The 19,284-nt window shown below is 39.4% G+C and overlaps 4 protein-coding genes across 6 annotated transcripts in view; 3 read left to right on the forward strand and 1 right to left on the reverse strand.

The window, feature by feature from the left end:
- LOC120563525 (transcriptional enhancer factor TEF-3-like) overlaps positions 1 to 1,774 on the forward strand; it is a 28,713-nt gene extending 26,939 nt beyond the window's left edge. The window contains exon 11 of the mRNA XM_039807732.1: positions 808 to 1,774. Within this exon, the coding sequence (XP_039663666.1) occupies positions 808 to 921 (114 nt within the window). The 3' untranslated portion in view covers positions 922 to 1,774. The remainder of the gene's footprint in view (positions 1 to 807) is intronic.
- A 2,576-nt stretch (positions 1,775 to 4,350) lies between these two features.
- Positions 4,351 to 7,301, forward strand: LOC120563526 (MANSC domain-containing protein 4-like). The gene is made up of 3 exons (XM_039807734.1): positions 4,351 to 4,647; positions 4,775 to 4,909; positions 5,688 to 7,301. Exons 1-3 carry the CDS (start codon positions 4,428 to 4,430, stop codon positions 6,551 to 6,553), a joined length of 1,221 nt encoding a protein of 406 aa, XP_039663668.1. The 5' UTR covers positions 4,351 to 4,427; the 3' UTR covers positions 6,554 to 7,301.
- Positions 7,302 to 7,426: 125 nt separating this feature from the next.
- mrps35 (mitochondrial ribosomal protein S35) lies at positions 7,427 to 16,761 on the reverse strand. The gene is made up of 8 exons (XM_039807735.1): positions 16,590 to 16,761; positions 15,427 to 15,476; positions 14,875 to 15,042; positions 13,681 to 13,741; positions 13,362 to 13,501; positions 11,228 to 11,337; positions 11,050 to 11,119; positions 7,427 to 7,953 (listed from the first exon to the last, which is right to left on the reverse strand). The coding sequence occupies exons 1-8, from the start codon at positions 16,720 to 16,722 to the stop codon at positions 7,684 to 7,686; spliced, it is 1,002 nt and encodes a 333-aa protein (XP_039663669.1). The 5' UTR covers positions 16,723 to 16,761; the 3' UTR covers positions 7,427 to 7,683.
- Positions 16,762 to 18,859: 2,098 nt separating this feature from the next.
- kcnq1.2 (potassium voltage-gated channel, KQT-like subfamily, member 1.2) overlaps positions 18,860 to 19,284 on the forward strand; it is a 184,472-nt gene continuing 184,047 nt past the window's right edge. For all 3 annotated transcript variants that reach the window (XM_039807737.1, XM_039807736.1, XM_039807738.1), the window contains exon 1: positions 18,860 to 19,096. The gene's annotated coding sequence lies outside the window, so the exon portion shown is untranslated. The remainder of the gene's footprint in view (positions 19,097 to 19,284) is intronic.

A 19,284-nucleotide genomic window follows, 5' to 3' on the forward strand; every position in this document is an offset into this window, starting at 1 on the left:
TAATCATAATTTTGTCATAATTATCAATCTCTGAAGCCCAGTATGGTTGTATTCATATAGCTAGTGAATGAGTATGTCAAAGTATGATCATAGAATTATTGTTGAAAGTTTTCTTAAAAGTAAAGGATCATGCTTTATAAGGTGACACAATTTATAATAATAATAAATAAATAAAAAGAAGTAGCTAACATATGTTTGAGAGCAAAGAAAAGAGCATGTGCTGCTGTTATTAGATTTGATTGAAATAACATACTATTTTTACTTGATTGTGTCATACTTTCAAATACAATTTAAAGGCATGCATGAACATACTTCATAGGAAAACCATGGCTCTACCAAAACCACACACACAGTGGTTATATTCTCCAGTGTGGTCCTGTGAATAAACTAAATCACTTTGATTTACTGTGTAAACCAACATGTTGGGCTGATATAACTACCAGGTATTTTACAATCATGTTGCCCACTACCTCCATGACAGAGGTGGATCCTCGACAAGAACTACAGTATAGCAGCGGGTAAAACGTGTAGTCACTTCATTTCTGAATCTTTACAAATTATTTTAATTCATTTGATTGTTTAGATTATTGGTTTTGATACGGTTTGTATATTAAAAAAAAAGGGAGCAATTTATGGAGTTCAGTACAGTCGTATGATTGTTTATATATTGTCAAAGTCTCAAAGGATTGCAAACTAATAGAATGTGAATGAATTCAATTTTACTAGTAAAAACATAATAACCAAGGTTAGATGTTTATCCCCCACAGTTTGACTGAGCAGGACCTTCTGTGTCTTCTTTGTCCACAGGTGGTGACTAACAGGGACACACTGGAAACCCTCCTGTGCATAGCCTACGTATTTGAGGTGTCCACCAGTGAGCATGGCGCACAGCATCATATTTACAGGCTAGTCAAAGACTGACACAGTTGGAACTTATCTGCTTTCGACCCATCGTAGCACCTCAGTAGGCAACACCACTAAACAATGGACTACTTCCTCCGTAAGCTTAAAGCTGAAACCATACAACCCGGTCAGAAGCCCAAAGAAACACTGGCTTTGTCAGCATACCCAAGAACACTATTACTGCTGAGGAAGAGGTGGATTTGGGATTGTGGAAGCTGGAACCGGCTTTGTCTGAAAAGTGGCAAGGAAAAAAAAGAAGAGGACCATGATATGCAGTGGTCTCTATACCAAAGGAGCCAAAACCTAGCTGACAAGACCTGCATGAGAACGTTATCATTGGTGGTGTTTTTCATCTCATTTTACTAACGCTTGTTTTTGATTTAGATTCTTTTACACACATGCATGTGCAGGGATGTTTGCTACAGAGGAGTTTGGCTGCCTCAGGGTGCCACCTAGTGACTTAAATATAAATAACAATGGGGGAAAATAATAAAAGCGGACTGAGAATCCCTCCTTTGCACACCCATAAAATATCACTGTTTTTTGTGCCAATCGTTTGTGTTTTTTGAGTAATTATGTACAGTACAGTGCCACATTCATCTCCTCTAGAGTTATGGAGATAAGACGCTAAAATGATTTAAAAGAGCTATTGTATTCACTTTGTTTGATGTTTGATGTTTAATGTTTAATGTTAAATGTTTCTTGTCTTGTCATACTGTTATGGATTGAAAATGATCTGACTACAACAAAAGGCACATAATAACACTGCTAACTTGAACCAGATTTAGATCTGTAAGCTGATTACAGAGGTCGACTGTAACTGTAACTTGCCCTGAAGTGTCAGATGAAAATACAAGTGTTTCATACATAACTCCTCTGTTGCCGAGTTTTTTTGCAATCTGTTCAATTGACTGGAATATGTGACATACTCATAATGGTATATTAGCCTATGTCATGCCTATCATGCAGGGTTTTGTCCTCCAACTGCATCATATTAGCTCTGTCCTAATTTCATATTTCATACTAATTCTAAGCAGGTTTCACAGTATGTTGTGCTTCAGAGGTGAAAAAAGTACATATATTCAAAGATTTCTGTATGCATACTAAATCCACTTGATTATTGAGTGTGCTGTAGATTGCCACTATTGTCCCACAATGCAATGCACAAAGATAATGAAGAAAATGCTTGCAGCTGCAGAAGAACAAAACTAATTGCAGATGCTGGTGCTACAGCTCCAGGACGACGTCGAAGATGAAGGTAAGTATATAGAGCTGCAATTTACAATTATTTTCAGTATTGATTAATTTGTTGATTAATTGTTAGACTACACAATGTCAAAACATTTAAAAATGTCTGTTGCAATTTTTCAGAGCCTTAGGTGACATCTTTAGGTTGCTTGTTTTATCTGAACAGTCCCAAAACGAAAGATATTCTATTTATAGTGATTTCAACACTAATTGTATCTTTGTGAAAACATTTTGCTTTCCCTTTAAGTCTAACTGGCAGTGAAGTTCCAAAGTTGCAGTTTGATTGATGTCCATCTATGCACATGTTGTATTATTTTAATGTCCGTACTAAAGTACATTTGTTATCTTGAATAAAACAATATTAGAATAAGTATAGTACATGTAGAAAGCTTTTGTGTGTAGTATGGAGTTAAGTCATAGCTATTTTTTTAATGGAGGCAACCACTTCCATCTGGTGGTGGTAAGACATCATTACTCTTTTCCTGTCCACATCAACTTAAGCAGTTTAAGATGGTGAAACTTTTATACTGGGTTGAATGCCCTGATACTCAGGTCGGTTCTTTAAGTTTAACATATTTAAAAAAAATACACACTTGCTTGGAGGCCACTACCTGTAAGTGCCCATACAATCCACCAGTGTCTTTTACAAACCAAAGAATAAAGGCTGGTGTGAAGTTCCCACTGCACTCCAACTAGGGCACAGGCTAGATACTTTACTGTATACTTTCAGTCTCTAAGTCACTACCAAATCAGTCTGCTAGGATGTCTGTCCTATCTGTAGAGCTACCTTATATACAGTAAAGACGTGTTAGCATATTGTATAATCTTTCTGTTAATAAAATTAGAGAAAATCCATTTAGAAGAGGTGAACATATAATATGGAATCTGAAGAAATGTTAGCTAGGATTGATTAAATGCAATGGTATCTTCTCCATTTTAGTTGGAGTAGGATTGATTTCTATTTCTATATTCAAACCATTTCTACGGAATAGTTTCCCCGTAAACTGCAGCCTACCACTTGCACTCCACAAGCTCCTTATCCAAAAAGCTGCTTTCAACTCCCAGGTGTAAACCGAGAACGTGGCACTGTGATGGAGAGACAAGCTCACAAAAGGTGAGAGAAACGGCCTAAGGCTTATTCTGATAATCCCATTTGAAAGAATTCAGGCAGATTGCTCCCAATTATGCCAATCCACTCTCAGATATCTGACCTCGCTGAAAACAGATGGCATGTGTTGTGTTTGTGAGAACAAACGTTACAGCCTAGTTCCTGCTTAAACCAGAGCAAGATTTACTTTACAGTGAGTGTGCTATGTGGTGTCGTAATACATGCACTGTGGAGATTCATCCAAATCAGGATAATTCGCAGGCCTAAATAATGTTTTTGTCCTACATGTTTACAGAAGGTCAACCATTTTAAAGGAGATTTTAGCAAGACAGAAAGTCAAAAGAATAAACTGGTTTCTCTCATTTAAGTAATTGCTTCTTTATGGCCTTCAAATGCTCCCATACAGGGGTGGACAAATAACAGAAATACCTTCCTTTATTCCAATTTTTTAAAAAAGCCACAAACTGTAGCTTTGAAAATGCCACAGCGATGAGTCAAATACAGGTACTGAACATGTTGTAAGCTTCACAAAGATTGAGAGTTAAAGTTCATTTTTGACCTTGAAAACAGCCAGTCTTTTTGTCAGTTGTTGTTTTGAGCTTCCAATCTCAGTTTTTAAGCCATCATGGACATAAGTCATTAAAGTGCTCAGAAATAAAATGGAACATTTTCATGAGCAGCTCCATCTGCTAGGAAGTGGCATGTGATGTGATCAACTTCAGAGAGAGAGAGAGAGAGAGAGAGAGAGGGAGAGAGGGGGGGATTATATTATATTTTACTGTATCCTGTAAGGTGATTCTGTTATTGTGTCCCACCCCTGTATGGTATTCCTCATATTGTATTCTATACTAGCTTTGCAGATTAATTCTGCTTTTTGTACCAGTGTCCTTTATTAAATTATACAGTAGTTGGTGCCGTTCTGTCAGAAAGGTAGGTACTGTAATGCTAATCAGCGTATGCAATATAGCTGCCATGGCTCAGCCTGCACACCTTATGCAAGGCTGGGTCTCCACCTCCTCCTCCAGGTGCGTAGCTGTGACACACCTGGAGAGAGACTGGCACCAGTAAAATCAGACCACTGGCTCCACTTCATGCCTGTCAACTCCACAGATATGTCGATGCTTTGTCCAGATTGTAATTTAACATGGTCTGATTTACATTACGCGCAATGAATGTCACATGGGGTGCGCTGATGGTTTTGAGTCTGGTGTGCCACACTGAGTCGAGGTGCTCACCGACCTCGTATTATAAGAACTGCTGGATTCGACGCTTCCCTGGGATTTTCATCGATATCGAGGAGTCCCAGCGGAGAGGAGCGCAGCTCCTTAAGTATTACCAGGAGGAGACGGCGCTGAAATGCAGCCGCACCTGTTGCCTCACGCGAAATTGTGAGTAATGGTTCATAATCAAGACCCACACATATTGAACCGTATAGTGGCATTATTTAACTTTTCGTTCATTTGTAATGCCTCTACTGATCATCTACACTGGTTTGTATCGTCTTTGCTCTTACAGTTTCCTGTAATCTGGCCATATTTCACTATGATGCCACTCAAGAAAACGTGAACTGCTTCCACCTGCACTGTCCAACACTGGAGAGCTGTATTCTCAGCCACAGAGGCAACGTTGTTTTGTACAACATCACGAAGGGTAAGTAAAGTGTGAGTCCTGAAAATTGCTCTAATTTACGATTATGTTGTCTGTGGTTATACTTTTACTCTCCCTGTATGCATATAGACTATACAGCCAGGGCATATTACATTCTCAATTTTTTTTTATTTTCACTACGTATGAGCTATGACCTATAGGAAGTACACTTACTAAAGTAGCTACTAAAGTAGGCTATTATATTGAGGTACCTGTTTTTAGCTTGAGTTCATTTTCAACCACTTCATTCGTGATCTCATAAAATGTTAATATTATATATATCATCACCACCTCGATGAACTGCAGAATTACTTGAGACTAAATTAATTATTTTAGTATTATATTTATTTAATTATTTTAAATTGATGAATTGCTTTGCTTTATTTGAGTTCTAATAAAGTTCTTTGTCCCCTTGTGTTTTTTATATGCTGCTGCCTGTCTTGGCCAGGTCACCCTTGAAAAAGAGATTATTAATCTCAATGGGGTTTTCCCAGTTAAATAAAGGTTATAATAATAATAATAATAAAAACTACAATACAATGCTATTTGCAAATAATATATAGAACAGGACTCATAGGTAAAAACTAGTAAAGGATCTGAATACATCTTCTACCAATGAGATCTATACTACTACTGCTACTAATAATAATACAGTAAAAAAAAAAGAAAATTAAATTTCTTTTGGAAAAATAAAAAAACACAATTATTCATGATTAAAATGTTAGACACATTTTCAAAAACCAGTATGTTTATACCAACAACAAATGTCCTTGTTTCCTAGGCGCGGATCCTGACCTGCTGGTGTTTGGAAAATACTTCACCTCCAATGTACGCGTGTTACCCCACCACTACAGTCGAGGCAACGCCTCAGAGCCGCTGCCCTCAGACAAACGCCAGTTCATTCATCCACCTCCGCCCGCTGCACTGCCTCTGACTTTAGCACCCACAGTTAAACCCCCCACCACAGCGAGCAGAGTGCTCACCACATCCACCCATGCCACCAGGTCCACCACGCTGCAGAGCACCAGTCAGCCTTCAGCAGTTCCCACAACTACAACTGCCTTATCCTCCACTCCAAAGACTCCACTAGCTTCAGGGAACAATGCACAAACAACAACCCTGACCACCTCCACTTCTCTTGCACCCAGCTTTACTACGCCTCCTTCATCCACCACAGCAACCACCCTCAGCCCTTACAATCCCAAGACCACTCCTGCCTTTCCTAGCCCAACTGCACGGCCCCCCACTTCCCCTACCCAGCATCACACCACCACCTTCTCTCAGCTGGCCACCAGCCCTCTAACTTCCACGACCCTTATGGGCAGTATAGAGAGCACCAAGCAATACCCCAATGACACCAAGGGCAGTTTGGAGAGTAACCACACTGGAAGCAGTGAGGAAGGACAGGGTGTCAGCGGAGAGGACACCTTCGGGGGTTTGGGACCCGGGTGGCATGTAGCAGCTCACACCTTGCTGGTTGCAGTTGCCATCTGTATCACAGTGCTGCTGAGCTGCTGTTGCTCCATTCTGCTGGTCGTGAGCTGGAGGGGCCAGAGGAAGAGGATGGGACACTACCGAACATCATGGAGAGGGAAAAGAGGCTCCATGCGTCTGATAAAGTATGTGCTGGTCAGAGAAAACTCCTGAAAGTAGGGCCAAGACAAAAAAAAGATGGAACCCTCTTTTTTCTTTTGTTTACAGCAATATTTTTAATAAAGGAATCCAGGATGAAATGACATTTGACAAATTAGAATTTGTACCGACTTATTTTTGTAAAATAAGTTTCACATAATGGATTATTTTAATAGCAGACTTTGCTTTATTTTAAGCAGATAGGGATGATAATTGAGTTACTGTCAACTGATGCATTGAGGTTACAATTCTGCATATTTAAACTGAACAGGCAGAGGTATTGTGTGGATTAGATGAGATTACCAAATACGTAGTTGCCATGATTTTGGTTTCAGTTGTGACGCAGTGACTTTCGACAGAAGATCCTAACTCAGCCAATGGATTTGACCGCAGCAATTTGCCTCAAGAAAGACGATATGATGTCCATTTGGCTGAACTACATTTTGATTTACTTCAACGAGTTTAAATTGATGTTGATGCCAAACCTCAAGAACTTTGGCCAGTTGTGTTCGCTGGTCTTAAGTGGGCTTTAAACAAGAAGAAAAAAAGACTTCAAAGGGTTGTTCAGCTCGCCAACAATGTGCAATGATAGACCATTTTTTACTGTGTGGCCTTCAGTGTTTAACCCTCCTTCAGTCCAGCACATCTCCTTTGTGCATTGAGTTTCTTCTGACCTAAAAGTGCACGGACCACAGACCAAAACTCCTTAAGAAGGTTGAGGTACTTTTCAACAACCTGCTGCTGAAAGCATCCTTTCACTAGGGTGCCACTGACAGTGATGAGAGTGGGATGGGAGCGGACTGAAAGGGGATTTCATTACATAAAAGCTTTAACCATCATGCACACCAACTTCACACAACTTCCCAACTTCAAAGACAGAACAACAGCATACATTAGGCTTTTATTTGTGTATTAAAGACCTGATGACAGTACATTTATTTTGGAAAATAAATACAGTAGTTGAGAACCTTGAGGTTGTAATATCCTCATGTATAATGGAACAGTAATTATCTACAGTAATCTGTGTTACTGGTACGTAGATGGAATCCAAAATGATACATGAGGCCACAAGTATTAATGTTTTTGTGGTCCCTGCTGCTCTTGGTCACCATCTTCATGTAAATAAATGTGTACATTAAGCTGTATTACAGGTTGAGTACTTTCTTGACAGCCTCTTTGTACTGCAGCATGGTGCTCTCGCTTTCTCCTTCATTCTTCAACCTCGTGACAGAGTCCTTATACTCCTGCACTTCTTTTCTTCCCAGCAGCTGCTCTCGCACTTCCTCGCCTTCTCTGTCCCCAGCCACTTTCATGCGTACTAGCATATCTAAGATGTTTCTTTGGGACGGGCTGTCCTCCCAGCTGTACTCCTCCATGTCTGCCACAGTCTTATCAGCCTCCCAGGCCTCGGTTTTCTAAAGAATGAGAAAAACAGAACACATTTGTTACCTTTTTAAAGCGTGATTTACGGTTATGCGGAGGCTCCATACAGAGCTTTCGCCGTAGCCTACGTAAGTGGCCTGAAGTTTATACTTGTGCGTTGGTGTGTGCGTCGATCTAATAGCTGGGCCGGCATGTGTGTGGGGATTGAGTGGTGGAGCGAGTGACGGTGATTAGCTTCGGAGCGAGTACGGACTCTAGAAGAATAGTGAGAGAAACAAAGTGTCTCCCCTGTGCTTTCTGACCACGGTGGGAAATCTGTAGCAGGAAAAGTTAACCCTATCTTTGATTTCATGTTTATCGAGAAGGAGAACCAGGAAATGAGAGTAGGAGGAAATGCAATGCTATCAAGCCACAGCCGAGCGACAGGTGTCACCGCGACATGTAGTTAAATTTTTCGAGAGGTGCACGTCAGCCTATGGCGTAGGGTCCGAAGTACGGTCCATTTCTCCATGTGGCCATGGCGTAGATTTAACGTAGAAGCAAAAATCACGCTTCACACGCAGACTGCAGAAGGAGATTTATCCAAACTGACTAAAAACAGGGTTGTCTGTAGCATTAAATTTGAACTGTGTATGATTGTGGAAGAGGTTTGAATTTTTTCAGCAGAGTAGAAAGAAATGTAACATTAACAACATTATGTTTTTATGGATCTTGCTCAGTCTCTAGTTGGGAACACATCAGGCAACAGATGTCAAATATGGGGGTCCTTGGTCACCACTCACCCCTTCTTTGATGCTCCTCTCACAGAGATAGTATTTCTCCATATGTAGTGCTCCCTCTGCTGCCTGTCTAGCTGTCACCACATTCCCTTGAGAACAATACACCCCATTGTGCAGCAGCTTAAAGCAGGGCATCGACAGAGCCTCAGCTCTGCTGCTCTCCAGGTGTTTGAGGTTAATGACCATCATTACCGCTATACATATCTTATCCCCATAACATCCCGTCTGGAACAAGTCCACGCCCTAGTGAGTGAGGAGAACTTGATACTTGGGAATACATCAGTAGCTTCCTTTGAAATAACGAAGGCCTAATAAATAGTAGTATTAGTTTTAGATGAAGACATTTTCTGCATGTTACTGCATTGCAAGGCTCTGCAGATCATCCTCATACAAACTGACTAAGTCATGTGTTACTGGCAAAGATCCAACCTTCTTCCTGATGCGGTTGTGGATTTAATACAATATTCTAAATTAAATAGTTCAAAGATGACAGCAGGGACACCATGTCTGTCCTTGCATCCGTCACTAGTAGTTTGGTCACTAGACAGAATAACTAATAATTTACCAGGAGACAAACCACCTGTTTTCTTGATCGAGTTCATGTACCTGCCAAATAACATTTATATTTCAGGGAAAGGACAGGTGTTGGGCATAGAGGCACTAACTTAGATGGAGTGCCTCTAGTGGTAAACTTCCCTCCACATTGGAGGCAGCTTTGAGGGGTCAGCCCCAGCGCCGGCCTGGATTAGCACAAACTGAAATTAGCAGGGAAGGTCCGTCTCCCTGAGTGGGGAGATAAAATCACCTCAGTGGCTGCTAACAATTGGCCTCTTTGTGGGCTAGCGTTACAACCTGAACGCAACGCCACTCTCACAGCTTCCACAAGCCTGCTGGACAAGCACTGTGCCTTCCATTGTGAGTCTAAAAGGGCAATGGGCAGTGTTCTGCTACCTGGCTCGGACACCTTTCCCAACTGTGAGAATTTTTATTTTTTTATGTGACTAAGCCATGACCGGAAAAGCTCCTAAAGGCAAAGGTTGCACAATAAGGAGAGTCGCTTTCTTTTATGTGGTCTGGCTGCAAATTCATGTGAAGAGCGCCTGGGCTAATGACCTGGTGGCAGACTTCTCTGATGTGGCATGGCTGGCTTAATGTGAATTAAGAGTATCAGGGTCAACACCTGATAGGGGAGTCTGTTTCCCCCCAGTCTGTGGAGAAATGTCAACTGGACAATGCTGCTGTTTGCCATCCTTCGGCCTATTCAAGTCTGATACCTCCCTAATGGGCTCAGATCGCAGAGCAAGATGGACAAGAATTCCCCTGGTGAAAGGTACTGGGCCATGTTGCCAGCCATATGTAAATGTCACCAAAAGAGAATGATGCAGATGGAGGAATACACATCTTGTAAAGAATGTAATTTTTGTAGAATATTTTATTCCTCAGAGTAATACTCATTTTTCTTGTATTTTTACGAAATCTTAATGCACACTACAATATTGTGCCAGTTCAGTGCCATTCCAACACTTCAGCTTAACACCAACCTGTAAATTTAGGGCTTGAACATTCAACTCAATACAACTTTATTTGTCCCTGTAAGGGCAATTGTATGCAGCAGTTTGCCATCCAGATTAACAGATACAAAGCAAAATGAGAGAAGAAAGAAAATGTTTATCACAATAAGGTTAGGTACATGCAATTGGTAATAAATATATTAAAAAATAAATATCTAAAAAAAGATTGGCACATTAGACACAAACGTCTCCCTGCTCACTTTACCACTGTTATCCCAATGCTTTATTTTGACTTATTTCATAGAACTTGCATGCTTAGTTAAAGTAATAACTTTGCTAGCAGTAGCTTTACACTGATTCATTATACCACATAATGCATCAAGTGAGGGCCCTGCAGGTAATGCAAGCCATGTGATAGCCTTTAATATAGCATACATAGAAACTGATAATCAGATCAGTTGTCATTCATCTGATCTCAAACAAAACCTCTCAAAAAGTGACAGCAGGGCTGCAGGACAATTGAGAGCTACCAGTCTTTAAATATATGGATACTTGTTGAAAGAGGATATAAGGTCAGGAAACAAACAGTGGACAGAGATTAAAAAAAAGGCACAGGTGTCTCAGCTCAGCCCTGGTAGAGTTTGTAAGGAGTCGAGGTACAGGCTGAAGACGGATCTGACATTTTTTATTACTCCATTGGGCTTATGGGTAGGGGCAGTATTTCCCCTATCCAGTCACTGAGACTGATGCATCTACCTGCTCCATGTCATCTTCAGTCAAGACAGAAATGGGTTCAGTGGAGCAGAGTAGAGAAACAAAACTAATATTTTCAACTCACCCAAGACTCGTGGTAGAGGACAGTTAGCAGGTACATGGCATAGTCATGGTTCTGCTGTCTCAATGGGCAGCTGGTAGAGGGAGGGAAGAAAAGACAAAAGGGAAGAGATTCAGGGCATTTGTTTTTTCTCTCTCACTTTATTATTAGATATATTGGACCATAAAGAAGGAGTGTTTACCTGTCAGTTGTAATGGTGAGGACATCAGTATCTTTGCAGTATCTCTCCCCAACTAGTTTAAGCATCTTCTTGCGTGCATGGTCATCCAGATTTAAACTGGACAGTTTTACCTGCGATGGCAATGATACAATTGGATAACCACTGGAGAGAAATAGTTTAGGTAGCTGTTGCTCCACATAAAGCTTTGCAATGTAAAGAGAAATACAGACAAAAAGATTAGGGCACATGGAATTGTATTATGTACTACATCTCCTGTCTGAATCTCTAGCTCTTTAGATCAAATAAAACCCCAAGCCAAACTAAAAACAATGTTTGTTTTTTAACCTATACGGAGCTTTGACTGTATTGATGAAAATACTTATAACATATTCGCTGTGGTTACATTTTTTAGATCTGGAACCACATGTCTGGCATTCTGGCATTTTGTTTCTAGGTTAAAGAAAAATGCAACACTACTACATTGGCTCATCATTCAAGATTGATTGCATTTTTGTTAAACCGAAAATGTGAGATTTGCCCTCTAATCTATTTTTCTGCCTAATCCTCCTGGATTAATGTCTGAATAATTCCCACCATGCTGATATAATCTAAGGCAAAGTTTCAGTGGGGCAGATGGCTAGTGATTAATGGTAGAAATTACACATTTCCACATAAGAAAAATACAAATTTGTCAAAAGGCAGTTAAAATTCCTGTATCTGTGTTGTAAAGTCTGATTTCATCTGACCTGTTTTAGAGCGCAAAAAGCCTGTTTCATTAACTTGTGTAAACATGCAGCCTCATCCAAGAAACAAAAACTTAATTTAGGTTTAGCAGAGCAGGACAGTATTATTGTCCACATGTGGAAAACAAGTAGCCTGGGAAAACCCTTGACAAATTTCACTGATTTTTTTGATTTTTTTAGTTTGGCCAAAACCCTTAGCCCTTTCAATTTTCCAAATCGAGTTTATCACATCACGAACACTGTTGAGGCGGGCTTTACACGATGACGATAGCGCAGTGACAGCGAGCAGCTTTTTGTTTACATTCAACATGACGGCCACCGAAGCGCAGCAACCCGTTGATGCCGCGGTCGCTGCTACGTCACCCGGATCGTTGGTCTGATTGGTTGAAGGACTATCCAATTGCGCCCAGAGGCATTTGAGCGGCGTCCGTTGGTGACGCCCCTTTGGAAATGGGCTGTGAATGAAGCTTGCCCAGACCAACTCTCAGTTACAACTGAGAAGGGTCTGGTGTCAACCAGGCTAGAAAACAATACAAGCAGCAAAGATAAAATGGAACAGAATAAGAGCAGCTTTCTTTGGCATAGTTAAGCCAGATGAGGGACTTTTCAGACACCAAGTAAATGGTGTTTTGCTCTCTTTTGCCCTTTATATCAACCTGTGAAACTACAACAATGAGGCTAACACAGGCTAAATGTGATTGTTAAAATATTAGCTACATTTTGCAAAGGATCTGTTTTTGTTTATGACCCATGTAGAACATCTCTGAATGCAATTGCCATTTGCTAAATCTTTTATATTGTTCTATTTTAATTATTGGTATATTGTGTTTGAAAACGTCTTGGAATCTTAAGGGTGAATCTTCTTTTTCATGGATTGTGGTTCATACATGTTTTTACGTGTTCACATGTATGGTTCTGGTCTGTGGGGAGAGTTGCACATGGCTGGATTAGTGGTAGGGGGGATTAAGAGGAATATCAAAATGCCCCAACAAATATGTCAATGATGAAATGTTTTGCTACTTTTTTCTGTGAAAGTACAAAGTTGTCAAATAATAAAAACACAAATTTCTGTATAACTTAAACTACCACAAGAACAGCAACAGAGCTTCTGCACAGTTTTAAATGTAAAATAATCCTATAGGGCTGTAATCTCTCTGTAGACGTGATGGCATAATTTCTTAGGTTTGAGGTCACTGGACAATGAACGTCTCTCTAAATCACAGAGACATGTCAGCTGGTGATTATGCATCTCTGTAAATCTCTAATCTCATTTTACATGTCAGGTTTCTGCACAAATGACTTTCTACACACAGTTGAAACCCAGTTAAAGCAAAGGCCATCAAGTAAAAGCAGTCAAAACCAATTTATAGAAAAACCAAAGACAAAAAAAAACGAACAGCAAGGAAACTCACTTTGAGATCAACGATGCGAGCTGAAGGGTTTCTGACAGACAGGCCGGCAGACACGTAGTCTGTGCTTCCTACTTTGATAGGGAAGTGCTCGTCACATTTTGCGTCAGTGTCCAAGGCAGAGGGCCACTCTGTACAGAATGCTAAAAGCAGGGAAAGAATTTTTTACATAACTGGAATACGCCTATATATATATATATATATATATATATATATATATATATTTGTATTTAAGTTAATACAAATAATAATAATAATATATTGCTGCTAAACGCCACAAAATATGAAATAGCATTTCCCTTTACAATTAAAAAAAAATTACGTTTCAGAGCTTCACAGTGTTTCTTGATGGCTGCCGGTGTCAAATGAAGAAAATTTGGTATCTGAAAGAGATTATGAGCAAGAGATTATGTCAATGTTCAAATGCACAACTGTTCATTTATCAAAAACACAAAAATGTTCAGCAGTCTTAATATCTACATCCCACATGCGTAAAGCAAAACTCAAACATCACAGAATTCTACAAAAATCTACAAAAAATATTTAATGCCAGATGTCATTGGTTTTAAAGGGCATAGTAAACAACATCCATCCTCTTTATCCTTTGAGTAAAGGATATTATATCATATTTTATATCGACATTAAAATACATTTTTCATAATCCCCATTCTTGGCATGTGTTTGGACAAAAGCGTGGGAATCGGAAAGTCATTAGTTCAATTCCCCATGCGGAACAAGTATGGAGTGTGTCACTGGCAGCTGGAGAGGTGACAGTTTACCTCCTGGGCACGGCCAAGGTGTCCTTGAGCAAAGCACTGAACCCCTCAAACTGCTCCAGGGGCGCCGTACCATGCTTGACCCTGCGCTAGCCCCTAAACTGCATGTGTGTGCTGTGTGTGTAAAGAGGGGATCTGCGAAAGATACATTTCGAACTGTGAGTTACCTTGTGTGGACTGACAAAAAAAGAAGTCATTTAAAGTAATTTTATGGTGAAAAAGAAAAATTCAATCATTGGAATGGGATGCACAGCAGTTTAGCCCCTCGTGGCACGGCAAGATAATGAAATCAATATTGTTAGGCTGCACGGCAGGGTTCCAGCTGTGGCTGGTGAAAATAGTGGATCCGCAAGTAGCTCGAGTCCAGATGGAACAGCTGGTGTCTGGACACATCAGCTCAGTAATCCGGGCACAGAGCCATCAGTACTGCAAGTGCATCAACCAGCTACAATGATACATAATAAAAACTAGGAGGTAAAATCTACATTGACAGATAGGATACATACAGATACAGCCCACGGTCAACTGTGGCTAAACTTGTAGAAGATCTTATTCTTTTGAACCATGTGGGAATAGCCCTGCAACTTAATTCAGTGACCAATACATAATACATAAGCATTTGTAGTCCCCCTTTGTCTATTTAATATTGTTGTCTGAGGAGGTAATCACCTGTTCTTCTTGTTTCTTCTTTAAATCTGAAAACCACAAGCTGTAATTCTATGTAAGTGATGAGATCTGACCTTGATCAGCTCCAAGTTGCCCTTCTTCTCGGGAGGAACGCCTCCCTTCACAGGGTAGCCCATCCTCACAGGCAGGGGGACAGAGCTCGGTCTGAAGGGGGTTGCTGCTGGATAAACTGCAGTCCAGTCCTGATCCACCGGCATCTTTTCTGTCCTGGGCTCCCCTGCCTGACACAAAACATAAAAGACAAAGGAAGCTTTTTCTTTAGGACATTATTTAACCCTTGTGTTGACTTCGGGTCAAATTGACCCGTTTTCAATTTTTGTTTTACATCAGAAAATATGGGACGTAGAAATAAGCGCTGAAAATGTGTCGAAGAAAAATGTAACAATTTAAAACGTTGGAAAAAGCAAAAACAAACTGTGAAAACAAATGGTGTAAAAAAAGGTTGACGGGAAGACAACACAAGGGTTAAGAACGTTTTTATAAAAATCATCAGTGCTAGTCTATTCAATAAGAAACATCATCCAATTTCTTATTGAATATATTGTCTCATTTGAAATATGTAATGTAATATATTGGGAAATCAGACATAAAAGCTGCACACTTACAGTTCTCCTGGGTCTTCTGAAGAATCCTCTATCGCCTCTATCAGGAAGGCCTAAAATTCATAATGTTTCAAGTTTAGCCACTCGTACATGTGTAAATGTCCAAAGAAAAAATGCGGTAACAGCATTTTAATTAATGATGCTAACACGGTTATCTGTAAACCCTTTATTTATGATCACTTGTATTTAACAGTACACTTACTCATAATCAAAATAATAATAATAATAATAATAATATACTTTTATTTTTTCTTGATTAACACACATGCATCAAATGTGGAGAGATGTCAGAATAATGAGTAGCAGCACAGCGCCCCGAGCAGTTAAGGTTCTGTGTCTTGCTCAAGGGCACCACAGCATTGCCCTGGCGTACTGGCACCTCTGCAGCTATCAGTCCACAGTCCGTACCAGGACTTGAACCGCTACCCTCCAGTCCCCAAGCCAGGTCCATATGGACTGAGCTACTGCTGTACTGTATATAGTAAATAAGAGCTGAAAGTTTATTGGTTTAACGAGAAATGTCAATATACAGAAAAATAATAGGCAACAATGTAGTCATTTTTTGTCATTTGGTAATTTTTCAAGCAAACATCCCAAGCTAGTTGCACCTATCTCCAGCTTTTTAATTATGAGCATTGGTTGCCTTTTATGATAGTAAATTGACTATATTTGGGTATGTGGAGTCAAAACAAGCAATTTGATGACATCACCTTGGGCAAAACGATTAATTGATTAAAGAAGAAAATAATCAGATTAACTGATATCAACTATTGCAGCTATATAACTAGTAAATAGGCTAAATAGTATTCTAGTTTTTTTTTTAATTAGGCTAGACTATGAATCTGTTTTTGAGGTTTTATGCACCATCTACTGTGTGTAGATTATAATAGGAAGAGAGAACATGTGATCTTGATAGTGACATAATGAACCAATAAAATAGATACAGGAACCCCTGTCAATACACGAACATAGGTCTGGCTACGCGAGACTACTACGGTTATAAAATCGGGATGTTCGTGTAAACAGCTCCATGCGTCCAGTTTAGAAGTTTATACACTCTAACTGCAAATTACATCACTGTCAAAGAACAGGAGACACCTTAACATGGCCTTTCAAGCGTGCAGCATGCCGTTTTGAACTATTTTATTAGCGACAAAGAAACTCACCTTTATTTACATTAGAAGAACGTATAGACAAATCCGTCGCGTATGTGACTCTGCTCACTGATTTCTGAAGTCCAAGACCAGAAACATTTATTCGACCTAGGGACAGAAATGCCTTGCTTGTGTGTGAAGCCATGTTTTTCCAACTAGTACGGACACCAGCAAGGGACAAACCGCGAGATTTGAGAAACGTTTAACTTGGCGCAGAGTGTGTGTAGTGCCCCCTACAGGTGAAGACAGGTGTGGAGTCACAGCTTGTGATTTATGATGGGACTTCATTCAAGCGGAGGTATACTTACTTAGAACAATATTTTGGTAAAAAAATAATGGCAACAGCCTTTCTCCATTCATATTTAAACTGGTAGTGCTTTATCACTGCGTTTAGCTGCCGCTTTTTGAAACATGTGGTGCGTTCAAATACACCTGTAACATCATATTTCCGAGGTAGCAAGTCGTGAAAATGGCACTGAGCCTCAATGAAAACACACCCAAAGCGTTCTTGTTTTTGGTTAGAACCTGTTTAAACCATGGATGTATTAAGAGAAGGTTTAAACACACTTGAAATGTGTAAGGTCAACTTTGAGTTGATTAGCATACAGAGACATTTGAGGCAGTGGCGGGAATGTTGGACAGTGTGTGTATATTTATAAATGCATAAACAGAGGAGAGCCTGCATGTGGGGTAAGTTTGCAAAGATGTTTGTCTTATTTTTCAGGGTGTGGTTGCCCAGTTTGTACACAAAGTAGCTAGTTTGAACAACGAATAGATTTGTTAACTCTCCTTATTACGTTTATGACAACCGTAGCACGTTTTGCTCTTCAGTGGAAAACTAGGTTAGGCTATAGCTATGTTTATTTAATGGTGTTTATGCTTTTACATTAGGCTCCATATGGACCCATTTAATCTTCACTGAGGAAACAATGCGAAAGTGCACCGCCGGATTAATTTTTTAGGGGCTCAAAGGGGAAAAATACAAGCCTTCTGTCGCCATCCGACCTGTGTTCTGTGTCATTGTGTGACTGTATGTTAATTTGAGTAAACACAACTTTATTTAGGATAATGCACAATAAGGTCTCAATTTAAAGTAAAATGATGATGCTCATAAAACTAGATTTTGACACAGAGCCCATGCATTTACAAGACAGGGCCACCTACATTATCCATCTTGTTTGATACTGTACTTTAGTACTGTAAATACCTATAAAGAATTGGAATTAATCAAATTATGCCATAGCCTACTTATGCTTTAGCCTAATGTGTGAAACGAACAGTATCCTAAATCTGGGGCTTTTGGGGTCTCTGGAAGTCTTAGTTGCCCATGTTGCATGGTTGGCAATCCATGCAATGCCAAAGGGATGCTGGACAGGGCCCTAAATGTGTGAAAATAAAAACAGAATGTCCTTATATTTTATTTTGGAAATTAAGTAGCAACAAGATATGCGTATTAGCAGCGAGAAATACATATTGGGTATATATTGAAGTATAATCAGTGTTGGTAATTCATTTATCACTATGAATTACCATAATCACCAACATGGTTAATTTGACCAAACTAACATTTGCCATAATAATAATAATAAATTGAATTTATATAGCGCTTTTCATGGACTCAAAGTCGCTTATAGGCTTTTTAGTGAGAAACTTGGAATGTAAAGTGAACTTGTTTGCATAAAATAAAACTGAAAAATGATGAATTTGAAGTAATTTACCAAGTAAAAATGTCAAACATTCGCTGCTTAGAAGATTTGGTGCAGGTTTTGCTTTATATTATTGGAAATTGAATATATTTGGGTTTTGGAATGTTGGTAGGACAGCAATTCGAAGTCATCATTTTGGGCCCTGGGGACCTGTGATGGACATTTTTTCACTATGTTATCACATTTTATACTAAACAATTATTTGATTAAATAATTTGGAATTCAAATAATTGTTAGTTTATAATAAGAATCACGCAATATAAAATCTGACACAAATACACTCTGTGGATTCATACATTGGCAGCTGTGGCTAAACTAGGCTATCACAAATAATAATCCCATAATTATTATTATCATAATTATTGTATTATATTATAAATTACATTTTTGCTCTAAAACATCTCACTTCTTCACATATATTGTACTTTTTTTGCATGTTGGCTACTCGGTAGTAGGCTACCGGTAATAAAAGAGTAGGCTATCACTTTGTTGTTCGCTCATGTTGTGATTACAAAATTTCCCCCAACCCCTGAACGCAGCATTTGTCCAGGCGCAGGCTGCGATGCACTTCAAAGAGATAAGTCCTTCAGGCAGCAGCCGATGAACGACTTCTTTCGCTGTATTTTCGATGTTAGTGTTTGTATTTTAGCACTGAAAGAGAAGTTTTAACTTATGTAATTTTGTTATTTAACGACTGGATTTAGTTTTTTATAAAACAAAAAAAAAAGCCGAACTTGTTTCCTGGCTTCTTCTGAGATTATTTAATATTATTTTCCACCGATTACAATTCGAGGTGTGTCCTTGAAGTTAAAGGTAAGATGTGACTGATTAACTTGACATCGTTTTTGCTGTATACTTCTTGAAGGGCTCAGCTACGAACAGTAGCGAGTAGCATTAATTGATGCAAATATTGACTTAACATTTGTTGATTATGCAGCATCATTAAACAGACCCCAACCTGTGCTTTATTTGGCTGCTTTCAGGAGGTTAGTTAAGCAGAG

The sequence above is a fragment of the Perca fluviatilis genome, chromosome 8, assembly GCF_010015445.1.
Source record: "Perca fluviatilis chromosome 8, GENO_Pfluv_1.0, whole genome shotgun sequence".
Lineage (NCBI taxonomy): Eukaryota > Metazoa > Chordata > Actinopteri > Perciformes > Percidae > Perca > Perca fluviatilis.